Genomic DNA, 17359 nt, shown 5'->3' with positions numbered 1-17359 from the left:
CATTAGGCCATGACTTCCCAATGACCTGTGTCCCTGCATCACTGCATCACTGTTGTTCGGAGCAATGTCAATCCCTTATGAGCATTACCACTGTTAAGTACTGTATATTGTTGCCAGCTGTAGTTTCCATCCATCCATCCATTCATTTTTTACTGCTTATCCGGGGCCGGGTCGCGGGGGCAGTAGTCTAAGCAGGGACGCCCAGACTTCCCTCTCCCCAGACACTTCCTCCAGCTCTTCTGGGGGAATACCGAGGCGTTCCCAGGCCAGCCGAGAGACATAGTCTCTCCAGTGTGTCCTAGGTCTTCCCCGGGGCCTCCTCCCGGTTGGACATGCCCGGAACATCTCCCCAGGGAGGCGTCCAGGAGGCATCCGGAACAGATGTCCGAGCCACCTCAGCTGACTCCTCTGGATGTGGAGGAGCAGCGGCACTACTCTGAGCTCCTTCCGAGTGACCGAGCTCCTCATCCTCACATCTCTAAGGGAGCACTCAGCCACCCTGCGGAGGAAACTCATTTCGGCCGCCTGTATCCGGGATCTTGTCCTTTCGGTCATGACCCAAAGCTCATGACCATAGGTGAGGGTAGGAACGTAGATCGACTAGTAAATAGACTTTCTTCACCACAACAGACCGGTATATCGACCGCATCACTATAGAAGATACACCGATCCGCCTGTCGATCTCCCGCTCCATCCTTCCCTCACTCGTGAACAAGACCCCAAGATACTTAAGCTACTCCACTTGAGGCAGGAGCTCTCCACCAACCTGAAGGGGACAAGCCACCCTTTTCCGGTTGAGAACCATGGCCTCGGACTTGGAGGTGCTGATTTTCATCCCCGCCGCTTCACACTCGGCTGCAAACGGTCCCAGTGCACGCTGATGGTCCTGATTTGAGGAAGCCAACAGGACAACATCATCTGCAAAAAGCAGAGACGAAATCCTGTGGTCCCCAAACGGACTCCCTCCGGCCCCTGACTGCGCCTAGAAATCCTGTCCATATAGATAAAGAACAGGACCGATGACAAAGGAGTCAAACTCTCTAACCATTAGGCCACGACTTCCCAATGACCCGTGTCCCTGCATCACTGCACCACTGTTGTTCGGAGCGATGTCAATCCCTTATGAGCATTACCACTGTTAAGTATATTGTTGCCAGCTGTAGTTTAATTGATAATATTATCTCTGATTATAGTCTTTGTATGACCACATATTGAGTTACTTTCCTGGTGAGTGCATTGTCACAGGAATTTGTTTTGAAGTATTTTTCATCAATTACCAATATGTCACTCTTTCAAACCCTGGTAGACTCTGCTCTTTTCTGTTGTCTTCAATAATGCTTCATTGTCTTTGTCTATAGAAGAGATATTCATTAACCTTGTTTCTCTGTATTTTGTGCATGAATGTCTCTCTGAAATGTGGTTATTTATCCCTGACGCTTGTAAAGTGAATAGTTGTGCTCGTTATATCCAAGAGAGGTGTGAAAGTTACATGTATTAAAAGCATAATTCCTAATAATTATGATTCATACTGTGTGAGAATTGTTTGTACTTTGTAACAAAATACTATATAAAAGGGTTTAAGGTAGGTAGGGGTGCCAGCATAAGGATTAAATTGTGAATGCATCATGGCCTTATAATATCAGCATATAACGACTTTTATATTGAGAACATATATTTAATAACTAGTGCCAATATTTGATTCTTGACAAACATAAATATGTCTGAATACCAAATGCCTTTGTATAGACATAAATAACACGAAAAATGATTTTTAATAAAATTTTATGTAATTTAATGTTTTTCATCCATAGCATACTTATATCTGTCAGTGGCATAAAAAGATTTAGAAATAAAAATATTTTTAATTTTATGTTTGTAGATTTAAATGTATGTTTATTTAAAGGGATTTAGATGCAGTTTTCCCCATTATATTTTTCTTTGTGTTCAGTTCAGGTTTAAACAGAATAATATAACATTTTGGTGTAAATATACAGAATAGTAGAGCAAAACTGGAGGCCAGAATAGCAAATATCTCCACAGCTACAGTGAATTTTCCAGGAGAGCTGACATAAGCTGGAATAAAAGTAATCCAAACTGCACAGAATATCAGTATGCTGAATGTAATGAATTTAGCTTCATTAAAATTATCAGGCAGCTTTCTAGCTAGAAAGGCTAAAACAAAGCACAAGAAAGCAAGAACTCCTATATACCCCAACACAGCCCAGAAACCTATAGCTGAGCCCAAACTACATTCTAATATAATCTTTTCCTTGTAGTAGTTCATGTTTTTGTTTGGGAAAGGAGGAGAAACTGTTAACCAAACTACACAGATAAGAACCTGTATGAGGGTGAAGGCAAGTACACTGAGTCTCTGCTGTAGAGGCCCAAACCATTTCATGATATTACTTCCTGGAAGTGTAGCCCTGAAGGCCATTAACACCACTACAGTTTTCCCCAGAACACAGGAGATACAGAGGACAAAGGTGATCCCAAACGCTGTGTGACGCAGCATACAGGACCACTCAGAGGGCCTTCCAATGAAAGTAAGTGAACAGAGAAAGCACAGAGTCAGAGAGAAGAGCAGCAGGAAGCTCAGCTCAGAGTTGTTGGCTTTAACAATGGGAGTGTCCTTTTTTACTAGAAATAAAATAGCTACTAACACAGTTAATGTACCTCCAAGCAAGGAAAAAAATACCAGTATTATCCCCATATCCTCTGTAAATGAAAGAAACTCTATGACCTTTAACACACATTTATTTCTCTCAGCATTAGACCAGTATTCTCCTGGACACTGCTCACAGTTATTTGAATCTGAAAAATAATCATGATTCTGATTAGCAGAGAAAATAACTATTGTTTATTGGTTTTATTTACTGATGTTATTGTGCAGCAACTGGATCTTATATAATAAGAGAAAGAAACAACTTGTATGACTAACAAATTGTCTTTGAATCTTGATCATGCTGAAATTACCTGTCTGGTTACTGATCTCTCCTTCTGCACATGGTATACAGTCATAGCAGCAGACAGGCCTTCCTTTCTGTGCAGCTTTCCTGGTTCCTGGAGGACAGCTCTCACTGCACACAGACCTCGGCTTCTAATACAAAATACATGTGATCGACACCATACATTAAAATAAAGACAAAACTAGATTTTGCATTACACATTTGTAGCATGATATCTCAAGATTTAGATTTATTTTAATTTAGACTAGATTTGATTAAAAAAAACTTGTATTTACCTCTGTATTCCCTCCAGCCCAAATTATGCTATCAGAATTTAAGACAAATTGCCGCCCAGCTGGCAGAGAGGCATCATAATAGCCCACAACCTTAAACTCTACTTCCCCACCAAATCCTTTTTGCCAGTTGACCACATCGTATTTCGCAGCTGTTGCCCCAGTGCTGTCGAACCAGACTTCTTCTCCAGCTTTGGTGGTGAAATTGACTTTTTTCAGCGACTCAACGACCTTTAAAGGATAACAGAGAACAGTGGCATTCATGTAAGGAGAACATTGATAACTTTCCTTCTGGTTTTGGTTTTGGTGTTACCTGCCATGATTGTATTGTCTTGTCTTTTTCACAACTCTGTTTCTCTCTGCATCTCAACAGGCCGTGTAGAGAATGTGCCACAGCATAAATTGCACTGTAGATGTTATTTGCATATCTCAGTTCTGGTATGTCTTCATTGTAGTTTTTAAAGGGGATGATTTCCTCATATCTGCTGCAGTTGTTTTCACTTTGAGAAATGTTTCCGTCTGTGTTCAAACAAGGGATATCAGTTTGCCAAAACTCTTTAATAACATAATCAGCAAAACCAGCAATACTTAATTTTCCCACATCAAATCCTATAGATCCAATCAGTACATTGTAACTTGTTGGAGTTACTAGATTGACAGCAGTGATCCATGCCTCAACACCAATCATCTGATAGCCAGTGACATTTTTCAGAATAAGTTCTTCTACTAGAACATTCATTTCAACATGGCCAAGAAATACAATGATTACTTTGGCTGTGCCTTTTTTAATAATTTCCACCACTTTCATTAGTTTGCCAGGATCTGAGCGGTCAAACTTCTCAGAGTACTCAACACATACTCCCTCCTCTTTGGCTGCGTTCAGAAAAATGGCCATTCCACTGTTTCCATAGTCATTATCACTGTTCACAGCTCCCACCCAAGACCAGCCAAAGTGCTTGACTAAATATGCCAGAGCTCTACTTTGGTAGTAATCACTCGCTATGGTCCTGAAGAAAGACGGGTACTCTTTTCTGTTGCTCAGACATTCACAAGTGGCAGCATGGCTTATCTGAAAACACAAAGATAATTTCTTAAAATAAGATGTTTATTAGAACATGATCTATGTTATCTTTTACTTTTTTTAAAGAATCCTAAATTAGTGAAAACTACCATTAAGAACATCTTAAATATGTAACACCATATTTCCCTTTTATAACTGTTAAGGATGCAGTACAGTATAATTGATTTTGTTCTGCATTTTCTATTGATACGGATAAGTCTCTTATAAATTTATCAGGTTATTGGTTAACTAACAAGCTATTTTTAAGAAAGGTAATTTCATTCCCCAATAAGGTTATTTTCTAATTGGTCCAATATCTGGTCCTTACCACTGGGATCTGAAAAGGTCCTGTAGTTCTTGTGAGTACTACGGTAGGAGAAGACTCTGACTCTCCTATGATGGCTTGTACTGCTGCTGGACCAGAGCAGCCATCATCTGCTGTCATGTCCTGACCGTTCAATAAAGCCATGCCTGCTTTCATAGATAATAATCTTGAGCCACAGTTGTCATAAATCCTATAACCAATTGAGATATTTGGGAGCAATCGGTTGCTTCTGTTGATTTCATCAATTACAAAAGTCATGGTCTGAGCAAACCGAAATTCTCTGAGGTTAAAGCTGTGGACATTCCCAAAGAAAACAATACAATTAGTTTTCATTATGGAGTAAGTAAACGGGAAAACAGTGGGTTTGTTTTCATTGTTTTTCTTTTTTTTTCAATATAAAAATCTTTTCCATTGCAACAAACCTAGTGCAGATTAAATGTTCAGGTTTCTCAGTATATGGCAATAATGGAAGCTTTATATCACCATGTATTGAAAATAAACCTCCAATTATCACATCTCCATTTTTAGATAGCAGGGGATATGCTGGGTTGTCCAAAATATGGCAATTGTCCCCTTTTGCCAGTCTGAAATAAAGCAACAATACAAAGAAAATCATCACAAAGTTTGTCCAGCTAGGCTTCATGAATCCTCAACAGAGAGTATTTAAGTTTTTATAGACATACTCTGAACTCTTTTGAGTATGGCCTATATGAATATATTACATTTGGACCAATCAGAAACTGTGAGCTTTGTGACATCATTATGAGTCAGGATGTTAAAAAAAAAAAACTTGTTTTTTTTTCAGATATATTTAATTTTCTTCACTTATATATTTCACAAATGAGCTTCATACTGAGAGGTGAATTCTGTGAAGGAATGAGTGAAGGAATTCTGTGGAAATGTACTGGAGCAATTAGTAACAAACTTTCAGAGACACTTGAGCCACGTTCACACTGCAAGTCTTAATGCTCAATTCAGATATTTTGCTCAGATCTGATTTTTTTGTTTGGCTGTTCACATTACCTTTTAAAATGTGGCCTATATCAGATACCAGTGTGAACTGTTTGCTGTTTCGAACTGACCCGCATGCGCAAACGAACAGTAACAATGACGTCACACGCAGCACGCCGTTGCGCTAAAGTTTTCTTTCTAAATGTTTGTGTAATGGCAGCACAGAGACGCAGTCGCAGTGTTTTGAAAATTTTCGGATGTCGATGGCAACTTTTGATTATTTGAACATTTTGTAGGCGTAGTCACGTTTGTGTGCGTACTCGCCGGCGCATAATTGTGACGAATGTCGATGTAGATCGACGTAAAAGTCGCATCAAATCCGCCTTGTTCACAAGGCGGCCACATTGGAAAAAATCAGATTTGGGTCTGATTCAGGACCACATATGGAAGTGGTCTGAATCTGATTTGAAAAAAATCAGATCTTGGCTAGATTTGAGTGTTCACACTACTCCTGAAGAAGTCTGACCTGGTCACTTGACCCCAAAAAAATCAGATTTCGGCCACTTTTACCTGCAGTGTGAACGTGGCCTTGGTTTTGTGCTGCTGGTGTAGCGTGTTGTCTGACATGTTAGCTGGTTTGAGATTTAGTGAGTTTGTAGACCATATGATTAACTTTTTTTTTCATTATCTTCAAACCATTCAGTAATTCATCCTGTTCTGTGAATGGGGTCATCCTGGAAGAGGCGTACATTAATCCTACAATCCTTATCTCTTTCATTGTTCCATATGCTCTTGATTTGTATACCTCTTCAGTGTGGTCTTTCCAGCATGCTATCATTATGCTCTATAATTGCTGGCTGTTTTAATGTGTCTCATAGAATCAAGAGAGATTTTCAAAAGATATTGAAAGAGAAATTGAGCTGCTCACCCAGGCGAACCCCCAATCTAGTCACTTGGCCTACAGGCCTGATAGTGTTCTTGGTTTTGGCTGTTATCCTGTTCTAACAAAGGACCGTATTGGGAGGGTAATGGTGCTTGATGGTTTTAATAGGAATATATTTACAGCATTTGACACCCTTATCCAGAACAACTTACATTTTTATCTCATTTACATATACAATTGAGAGTTAAGGGCCTTAATCAGGGGCAGCTCAGTGGACCAGGGATTCAAACTATTGACTTTCTGTTTGAGGATTCAACACCTTAATCACTAACCTACCACATGCCACAGCCAACAAAGATTGGAAAAAGACCAATGTGGTCGGTTAATGACTACAGTGTGGTCGGTTAATGGTTTGTTGTAAGCCCATCCACCTCAAATTCAGAAGTTTTGTGCATGCGGGGATGCTTTTCTACTCACCATGTTCGTAAAGAGTGATTATTTGAGTTACCATATCCTTCCTCTCAGCTTGAAGCAATGTGGCCATTTTTCCTCGGAGCTCAATAATGTTTTCTCTCACACTATTCTATGTAAACCATTTGTAAGCCTATTGTTGGTGTGAAATTCAAATGATCAGTAAACCAGCCCTTCTGGCAGCAGCAACCATGTCATGAATGGATCCAAATCAAAGACATCACACTTCTTTTTATCAATTTTGATGTTTGTGATTTTTAACTGAAGCTTTGTATCTGCAACAGCTGCCAGGTGATTGGCTGATTGGCTTAACAATTGAGCAGGTGTACATGTGTTCCTATTAAAGTGGTGGAAAAGTATATATTTAATTTAATAATTGTAAGTACTGTTAAATTAATGTTAATGAAAAAAAACTGTGTTGAAAGGGTCTGTAGAGTTTATTTTACACTTAAAGAGGTAAATTACAAGCATAAATGCACAGAATTGCTAACATGAGAAACAGATTTTCATAAGAAATGTTTAAAGTGTAATTTATCAATTAATCTTTAATTAATTAATCTTGAGAACCTTCTGTATTATCATAGTTGCTGTACAGTTTGAATTTATTTAGATGCGAATACTGGAGGCCCTCAAAGTGCACAAAATAATTAGACTTGAATCGTTATTAGTGAAACACAAGGTCACCTGTTTTTCTGCTCTGAAAGATCATGTATATTAAAGTATTAATATATAAACAGAGAATTGTACATTCTTGTTCTTATAATTCAGGCCTGTGTGTAGGATTAAGATGTTAAATTGCACATTATGTGTATTATTATATTTAATATCTGATTTAACTGTGTATTGCATCATACACTGTTTATGCTGTGTCACTGTTGTTCAGAGAAATGTTAATCCCTGAAGATGCAGAATTAAGTGTATTATGTTGCAGACAGCAGAGGGGTTAATTAATATGATTGTTATTTGTGATTATCGTGTTTGGTGGCCGCCTATCAGACTGCCTTCCAGGTGAGTGGCAAGGTTCCTGTTTTGTCAGTTTGTTTTCAAGTTCTAACTTGTCACCCCAAATCCCTACAGACTCCACCTCTCTTTGTATTGCATCATTTCATCTGTACTGTCTCCCTTAAGTCATCACCTAAAGCACAATTTTCTTTAACCTTATCTTTGTATTTCTACAAAATAATAATAATAATAATAATAATAATAATAATAATAATAATAATAATAATAATAATAATGTATTTTATTTATTTCCAAATTAATGTAACTGGTTACATTAATTACATTAATCTGCTGTTTTTATAACTTCTAGGTTTGAGTGTGTCAGGCCCAAATCAGTGACACACAGATTTGATCCACAATTTAATTTCTTGTGTTATTTGGTAATATATTACTGGTTTGTAATTAAAATTGGCATTAGCTCCAATAAAGTGAAATGACTATTTATCTCTAACATTCATCCCATTAAAGGTATCTGTTAAGTATTTGTGCCTTAAGCCTGTGGTACATGCTGCTGGGCCTTCATGACAGCAAGCACTAAATACAATCATTACTTACATTAGTGCAAGTTTTAAAGATTTTATAGAAAAGTTATGTAATGAATTTACATCCATGAATTTATACAAAATAATCAGTGGTTTGTTTTCAATACATGGTGATATAAAGTTTCCATCAGTGTTATATACTATAACACCTGACCCTTTAAGGGAGGATTTTTATGTGGAGGGAAAAAAAAGAGTGAAAAAATCAGTAAAGTCTTTTTACTTTATTTTATAAGGTGCACACAATGAGTTATATGCGCATAGTTATATGGACATACGCATAGTTAAAATTTGTTGCATCATACAGCAACAAATACAATTTTGTTTCATTATATAATGAATTCATTCGTTTTTTATGGCCCTGATCATTTCAATCGGAATATTATAGTACAGTAGCTGGGATAAAAGTACAGGATTATTAATAAAAGATAAGATGTTAGGCAAGAGAAGATTTTAGAGCATTTCTGCATTTCTGTTATCTGCTGTTGAGATTCGTGATGGACACCATGATGAGTGTATTAAACATGAACCAGGTGTTTTAGGTATAAAGTCATTCAAGTTGAAATAATTACAAATGCTTTCCAGCATGTTAAAACCTGTCACGATGAAAGGGTTGTTTATTTTTTAATCATGTTTTGACCAAAAAGAATAATCCACTGTGTATCACCTGCTGTCCTCATCACTCATTCGCTTGTGTTTAACACAGTGTAGATAATTAATTATGACGCAACATCCATAATAAAACAAAGCCTTTGGATACAGTTTTGATTTGGAAACAGTTACCTGTTGGTACATGTCTAACAAGTTGCACCACACCTGCCACCTCCCCTCAGGACAGGGCAGAAGTCATCAGTCTGAGCTGCCACTTCTCTGCTGAAACTCCTTCAGCTGCTTCATGTTCCTCACCTCCAATTAAACCATATCTTTGGGCATGTGCTAATTAAAAACTGAAACAAATCCTGACAACAGGAGCCTTGTGCATGAGTGAATTAACATTATAACTCAGCTCTCGGGATTAGACATGTGTTTGTTTTTATCAGCCTGGAGCTGTCACTTGCACACTAGAGACAAAGGGAGCAGCTTTAGTTTGTTTTTTAATTATTCACCCCTTTGGTTCATGCCAATTGATTTTATTAGAATTTGTTTTGAAATCAATTCAGGGAAACAATAACAATAATATTGCGTCAGTCTTGAATCAAATGAGTCTTCAGCTTGAAGAAGAATTTTCAATAACTTTACAGTTAAATATATTATGTTATTTAATATAATTAAAGCCCTGATATGTTACTGATATGTTGGATGCTGTGAATCTGTCTCTGGATCACTTTCTTACAGGTCAGTTAACAAACAGCAGTAAATATTATTTAGTTTAGGCATATGTTCAGAATTATAAACCAGAATCTGGTTTGCACATGTGGGTCCTTCTGCTTGCATGAATATGAAAGCACAAGCAAGATAAATCACCTCATTGATATTACTTTATTCAACAAACTAGTGTAAAGCATTAAATTTTACTCAAACACTTGAAAGCACTTCCTCTCCTTCTGTTGTCGATCTTATACTGTACGGTACGTATCCGGTACGGTATGGCTTGACACTTGTCAATTCCATACACAGAACAAGTAATAACAGGTAATAATCATATAAATTGATGTTAAATGTATTAACATCATGTATTTGATTTATCAGTGCTAATGTAAAAATCAGTACAATTTGATCAAGAGCAGATTACTGACCTTAATTTAATTAGTTCCATCATATTTTAGAAGAAACATACTACTACTACTACTACTACTACTACTACTAATAATAATAATAATAATAATAATAATAATAATAATAATAATAATGTCAGTTGTATAAAACATACAACCATGAAGAATATATATAATTTAGATTGTAAAATACTACAGAAATTATTTTTTTTGTATGTTATAAATACTGTATATGTAGTGGTCAAGGTGTTTATTGCTGCAAAAACAATAAATCTGAGTATTTATTTATAAATTAGAATTAAGTTTCTAGGTGTATAGAAGCTCATTTTAACTTTTAGTTAACCTGATCAAGTTGTTAGCTTGTACTATATAAGATGAGTAAATTGTACACTGTCATTTTCTTGTCAGCAGACCTGGTAAAGGCCTAGATTTTGCCCAAATGCAGACAGGAAGTCAATTAAATACTTTTTTAAGCAGAGACTGTTAGTGGAGGGAGGAAGAGAACCTTTTTTGTCCCTGTGTCATGAATTTTACTCCCATGAAGGAATATATCCAGGAAACTTTACAAGAGCGGTAAATCTATCCATCCTTGCCTCCCGACTTGGCTGGCTTCTTCTTTGTGAAGAAAGAAGTGGGTGGCCTGCAACCATGCAGAGATTATCTAGGACTCGATCACATCTCAGAAAAACTACCAGTATCTGCTGCCATATTGAATAATATGTGAATAACTGTGAATAACTGTGCATAGTCCAAGTGTTCACCAAGCTAGACCCATACAGCAGTTTGTGTCTGAGATGATGAGGGGAAGACAGCATTCAGAACCACCTCTGGCCACAAAGAGAAGTGTAATGGGCTTCATTTGTGGCTGTAGCTCTTTTGCACACCACTTGAGGTCACTCCTGAAGAAGGGAGCTAAATGTATAGCATGGAACAGTGCATCTGATAAGGCCTTCAATAAACTTGCAGGCATTCACCACTGCACAAATCCTCAAGCACCTAAGTCAGGGGTCGGCAACCTTAAACACTCAAAGAGCCATTTGGACCCGTTTCCCACAGGAAAAAAAAACACAGGGAGCCACAAAACCCTTTTGACAACTAAAATGAAGATAACAGCCACATATATCGTTTTTTTGCCTTTATGGAAAGTATAGAAAAAACTGTAGTGTGTTGCATTTATGAAATCAGTGAACTGCTACCGAGTAAACGAAATTTTATTTCTGCAGGCAAACAAAAATATTTTGAACAGTTTGAACTAACCTTAACAAAAAAGACGTTGGGTTGAAGGTTACTTTCAAATAAAATGTCCAATGTCTATTTGAGTCCTCTTCATGACATCAAAATTTTAACTTGCCGGCTGCAGCAAACCAAACATGCGTCTGCTTCTGTGTGTCAGATTTCACAAGTCGGCGGATATGACGCGTATTTTGAGCGACTAAAAAATTAAACACGGTTTATTTTAATGTTACAAGAGCTTCATAATCTTAGAATTTCATTTTTTTTTAAAAACTAACAAACTAAAAAAAATACATTTAAATTAAATATTTATTTTCCAAATCTACAGGGAGCCGCAGCAGAGGGATGAAAGAGCCACTTGCGGCTCCAGAGCCACGGGTTGCCGACCCCTGACCTAAGTCCATCCAAAGCAGTTGTGGTAGAATTTGATGCCTTTAAGACATTAATGGGGGATGTAGCGTCACAACAGAACAATGGCATAGGGAACAGAGAGTTGATGGGGATGTGGTAGTTTAGTGGTTAAGGTGCTGGGCTACCAATCAGAAGGTTGTGAGTTCGATTCCTACGTCCACCAAGCTGCCACTGCTGGGCCCCTGAGCAAGGCCCTTAGCCCTCAATTGCTCAGTTGTATAAACAAATGAGATAAAATGTAAGTCGCTCTGGATAAGGGCGTCTGCTAAATGCTGTAAATGTAAATGTAATGTAATGTAAATGATGGTGGTCGCCAAATGCCTCAACCCACGTCAAGCCTGCTGGCCATTGTTCTTGTCCTATGGGGCAGTGATTTAATCATTGGGGTTCATGCCTCAAGCATAATCAAGTTGCCACTGTTGGGCCCTCAGGCAAAGCTTTTGACCCTTACTGCTCCATGTTTACTGCATCATGGCTAACCCTATGCTCTGTCTCCAAACTCCAAATCTGGGATATGCAAAGAAATGAATTCTATTGTGCTGTAATGTAATGTGTTGTAATCATGAAGGCTTCTTCTTCATCTTCTTCTTCTTTGCCAAGTTCCATAAACACAAAGGCTATCCCATCATCCTGTTTCTAAAGCACAGTCACCTGGGACAGTAGCAGTCTACAGAAGTGGTATATACGTAGTAGATCCCTACAGAAGCATTATCTCTGACCATTTATTTTGGAGCTACATATCGTCTTGCTATTCCAATGCATTCAGAGAATATGGAGTCTTCAGATTGGAGATACTGCTCCAAACCTCTAGAATTTAGCCAGTATGCCAACATATTTCCAGTATGTGACTCATGTAAGGCAGTATTTTCTTCAACACCACAACACAACAAATCCAACCTGATTGCAGTTTATCATTAAAACATGAGAATATGAATCCCCCAAAATGTTGAGGATCTTTTCCACAGATTGTCTTACAAGAACAAAGAACAAAGCAGCTAAATTATTAGACACAGCCATAAACAGTGCATGCTATATCAAAGAATAATCAGTCAACCATACAAGCAAGGCACGAGTCCACTGGCTAACTGGAATTTTGAGATTTCAAATGAGAAAATGCAAAGCATGGTTTTGACTGTGTATGAAAAGAATAAGCAGTAAGTGCTACAGTGTAGGTGAAGCCCATAGAGATAGGCAGAGAAAAACAGAGAGAAAATTCATTCTGTAAATACAGGTCAATAAAAATCAACTTGAGGCTAATGCACACTACAGAGCCCTGTAACATTTTATGGAAAATGTTCATAAAATAGAAAGCTGTTGGGTCCCAAACCTCAACAGGAAGGTTAACGGGAATTTTAAGTTTTAAGTTTTTTAATATTTATCCAAAACTTTAATCTACATGAGCTCCAACCAAGGAGACTGGAGTCAATTATCACATCAAGGCCATGTGACTGAATAGCCAAGAAAAGTTCATATATATATCATACATATTTATTCCACAGACACTATAGTCTGTTCTCCTTAATGTATGTAGGAGGTTCCTCATGATGAAGTGTCTAGGGTTCTTTATACCTTTTACAGTCCAAATTACTTAAAAATGTCTATTGCTGTGGTTATATAATGATAAATGAACAACGTTCGTTACTGACACATTAATTATTGCAGGGATTTATCTTTCCTGGGGGCAGAAGCATGATGAAGTCCTTCTGATTTGAGGTGAACTTGTTCCTGTTAATATTTGTTCCAGTTTGTTTAAAACCTTACAAACTGTCTGCATTGCTTTCTTTCTACACTAGGTTATAGATTAACTTTAATCACCAGAAAGAAATTAAGTTGTCGTAAGTTGTAAGAAATTAAGTTTTGAGTTTGGGGGGCACGGTGGCTTAGTGGTTAGCACGTTCGCCTCACACCTCCAGGGTTGGGGGTTCGATTCCCACCTCCGCCTTGTGTGTGTGGAGTTTGCATGTTCTTCACGTGCCTCGGGGGTTTCCTCCGGGTACTCCGGTTTCCTCCCCCGGTCCAAAGACATGCATGGTAGGTTGATTGGCATCTCTGGAAAATTGTCCGTAGTGTGTGATTGTGTGAGTCAATGAGAGTGTGTGTGTGTGCCCTGTGATTGGTTGGCACTCCGTCCAGGGTGTATCCTGCCTTTATGCCCGATGACGCCTGAGATAGGCACAGGCTCCCCGTGACCCGAGGTAGTTCGGCTCCGCAACAGAACCAAACACTCCTCGTAGAGCACGAGTAAGGCCGGGCCTGATCATTGATTACATCAAGCTTTAATATGCATGATTGAAACAAAAACCACAGAGAAAAAGAAAACATCATCAATCATTGGCTTAAATGCACAAAGCCTGCTCACCTCCTGATCAAGTTAATCTTGTCCTTACCAAGGTCTACTAGAAGCTGTTTATGAGCCTAAGTCCCGCCAGCTCGTCTCCAGTCCCCTCTGTCCTTGTCATATTCTACAACAACAACCACTGGCCAGAACAATTTCTAGTCACAACAACTACCAGTCAAGAGCATAGAAGGACAAGGCCTTACAAATATCTCTAGAGTAAAAATTTCTACCACAGCCAGAAAGAAATTAAGTTGTCGTCACTTATACCTTATTCGCCATAAAAACTGAATAGAGATTTTTATGTTGCACTTGCAGAATTAAAATACACGAACAAAGGAACAAACACACGTCTCCTATGTGTTATGTGGTATCCTAGTGGTTAAGGTACAGTATTGGTATACAAATTGTATAAATATGGAAGTTGCACTGGAATAGGGTGTTTGCTAAATGCTGAAAATACTCATGTTCTGTATTATCAGTAATTATCATATATATATATATACAGTACTGTGCAAAAGTTTTAGGCAGGTGTGAAAAAATGCTGTAAACAAAGAATGCTTTCAAAAATGGAAGTGTTAAACATTTATTTTCATAAATGAACAAAATGCAGTGAATGAATAAAAGAGAAATCTAAATCAAATCAATATTTGGTGTGACCGCCATTTGCCTTCAAAACAGCAGCAATTCTTCTAGGTACACTTGCACACAGTTTTTGAAGGAACTTGGCTGGTAGGTTGTTCCAAACATCTTGGAGAACTAACCGCAGATCTTCTGTGGATGTCGGCTTTCTCACATCCTTCTGTCTCTTCATGTAATCCCAGACACACTCGATGATGTTGAGATCAGGGCTCTGTGGGGGTCGTGCCATCGCTTCATGCTGGTTTGAAGGCAAAAAAAAATAACACCAAATATTGATTTGATTTAGATTTTTCTTTTGTTTACGCACTTTGTAAATTGACAGAAATAAACACTCATTATTTATATTTCTGAAAGTATTCTTTGTTTACAGCATTTTTTCACACCTGCCTAAAACTTTTGCACAGTACTGTGTACATATATATATATATATATATATATATATATATATATATATATATATATATATATATATATATATATATATATACATAGATTATTATTTTAAACTAGATTTGTAAAGTTCGTTGCGACAAACTTTGATGTTGGCTTTGACGAGGCAAGTATTCGCAAAGGACGGTGCTTTTTGGAGGTGAGTGGACATAAGGGTCAGTGTTACTTTTGGAGGCAAGTGGACAGAAAGATAGGGTGACAAAACATTTGGAGGCAAGTGGAGATGAGCATGTGACGTCATCCGAATACTCCTGAGGACGTTCCCCTCATTGGGCTGAGTGTTTTGATATATCACATGCCCATGTTGTAAAAAGTTTTTTGATTTTGCATATATTGGAGGCGGGGCTGCGGGACAACCGAAAGGCCAGTCGGTACACCAATTTAAAAGTTTGTTCAGAGTATCACCCTAAAGGAGCTGGCCGAGTTTGGTGTAGATAGTTCGAAAGCTTGCCGAGTTATAAACCTCCAAATTTTATAATGGGAGTCTATGGGGAAAAAAGACCACTTTGAGACCCGGGACCAGAAGTACCGGTACTCGGATCGCTTAGAAAAGTAATAGCAACAAACATTAGACCAGGGTCTACAACATATCTGAATTTGGTGCATGTGGCTCGAAAGCCCTAGGCCGCATTAAATTTTATAAATTTTTGTCTAAGCTTAAATAGGAAAACAGAATGTTGGCTTCTAAAAAGCCAACATAATAATAAAATAATAATAAAATATTTGTTTGTTTACTGTTTGTATTTTTTTGTTTTAAACCAAAATCTTATTTTCATATTGACTATATTTTGTCAAAGCTTTATACCCAGTACTATGTTTTCCCCCAGACTGATCCTAGGAGAGCTCATCATGACTGTATTTACATACACCAATCTCCTGCTGATATTAAAGAGGCCTAAGTAAGGAAAATAGCCTGGAGCCAGAAATACAATGTGCCATTATTCTCAATCTTTCTGCATTAAGAAAACCCACAGGGTTTACAAATTTAAAACAATCCCAACGTCACTAAACAGCCTGTAATGAGGTATTAATCTGAATACCTAAATACCCTAATGAGTAAGCCTAGGGTTAGGCAGTGCAAACACAAACACAGCTCCTGATCTCTGAGTCATTAGGCTTTCTGTCAATCTTTCCTTACTGACCATTCACATTAATGTTCAAGTGCCTACAATTATGATGTGTCTCATCTTCATGCATACAGTCATGTGAATAAATTAGGACACTCCGTTAAATATTCAGTCCTTTATTTAGAAATGTTAACATGACTATTTCTGATCATGTTTTAATTTGTACCTCTAGATGAAAGTGATGTAATTGCATGTAAACAACAAAAAAATGGAAAGAGATACGACACCCTGTGCCCTAATAGCTAGTGTTTTCCTATTTGGCTGAAATAACCTCAGTGACATGTTTCTTTTAGCCATCTACCAGTTTCTGACATCAACTGGAAGGGAAGTTTCCCTTACTCCTTGATGCGGGATTCTTTCACCTGTGTGATGTTTGAGGGGTTTCTTGCATGCACATTTGCTTGCTTCAAATCACCACACAGGATCTCAATAGGATTTAGATCTGGGATTTAATTAGACTATTCCAGAATTCTCTGTTTTTTACGTTTCAGCGAGTCCTTGGTGGATTTACTGCTATGTTGTAGGTCATTGTCATGTTGCAAGGCTCAGTTCCTCTTCAGCTTCAGTTTTTTGACAGATGGTCTCACATGTCCTCAAACACCTTCTGATACAATGTAGAATTCACAATGGATACTCTGATAATGAGCTGTCCAGGTCCTGCTGCAGCAAAGCATCCCCAAACCATTACAGTACACTTCCAACTCCATGTTTCACAGTTGGTACTGTATGGGGGTCAAATAATTCAGTTTTAGACTCATCTGTCCAAAGCACATTATTCCAAAAGTCTTCATAAGGTTTCCTCTCATGATAAAGTTGTTCAGTCTCTTTCTGATTGTAGATTCATGCACTTTGACAACAACTGTAGCAAGAGCTTGCTGTAGGTCCCGTGATGATATTTAAGGGTTTTTGGAGACTTCATTAAGCATCTTGCAGTCTGCTCTTGGGTTCAATTTACTTGGATGTCCTGACCTGGCCAT

The 17359-nt window shown here is 37.9% G+C and overlaps 1 protein-coding gene across 1 annotated transcript; it reads right to left on the bottom strand.

Annotated features, from left to right (window-relative positions):
• Positions 1–1897: 1897 nt before the first annotated feature.
• Positions 1898–17359, bottom strand: LOC132851119 (extracellular calcium-sensing receptor-like). The gene is made up of 7 exons (XM_060877756.1): positions 17352–17359; positions 5046–5207; positions 4627–4915; positions 3552–4307; positions 3242–3469; positions 2974–3094; positions 1898–2811 (listed from the first exon to the last, which is right to left on the bottom strand). Exons 1-7 carry the CDS (start codon positions 17357–17359, stop codon positions 1898–1900), a joined length of 2478 nt encoding a protein of 825 aa, XP_060733739.1.

Source organism: Tachysurus vachellii, chromosome 9 (assembly GCF_030014155.1).
Source record: "Tachysurus vachellii isolate PV-2020 chromosome 9, HZAU_Pvac_v1, whole genome shotgun sequence".
Classification (NCBI taxonomy): domain Eukaryota; kingdom Metazoa; phylum Chordata; class Actinopteri; order Siluriformes; family Bagridae; genus Tachysurus; species Tachysurus vachellii.
Note: the sequence above shows the minus strand (reverse complement) of the source record. Positions and strands in the feature narration are given on the sequence as shown.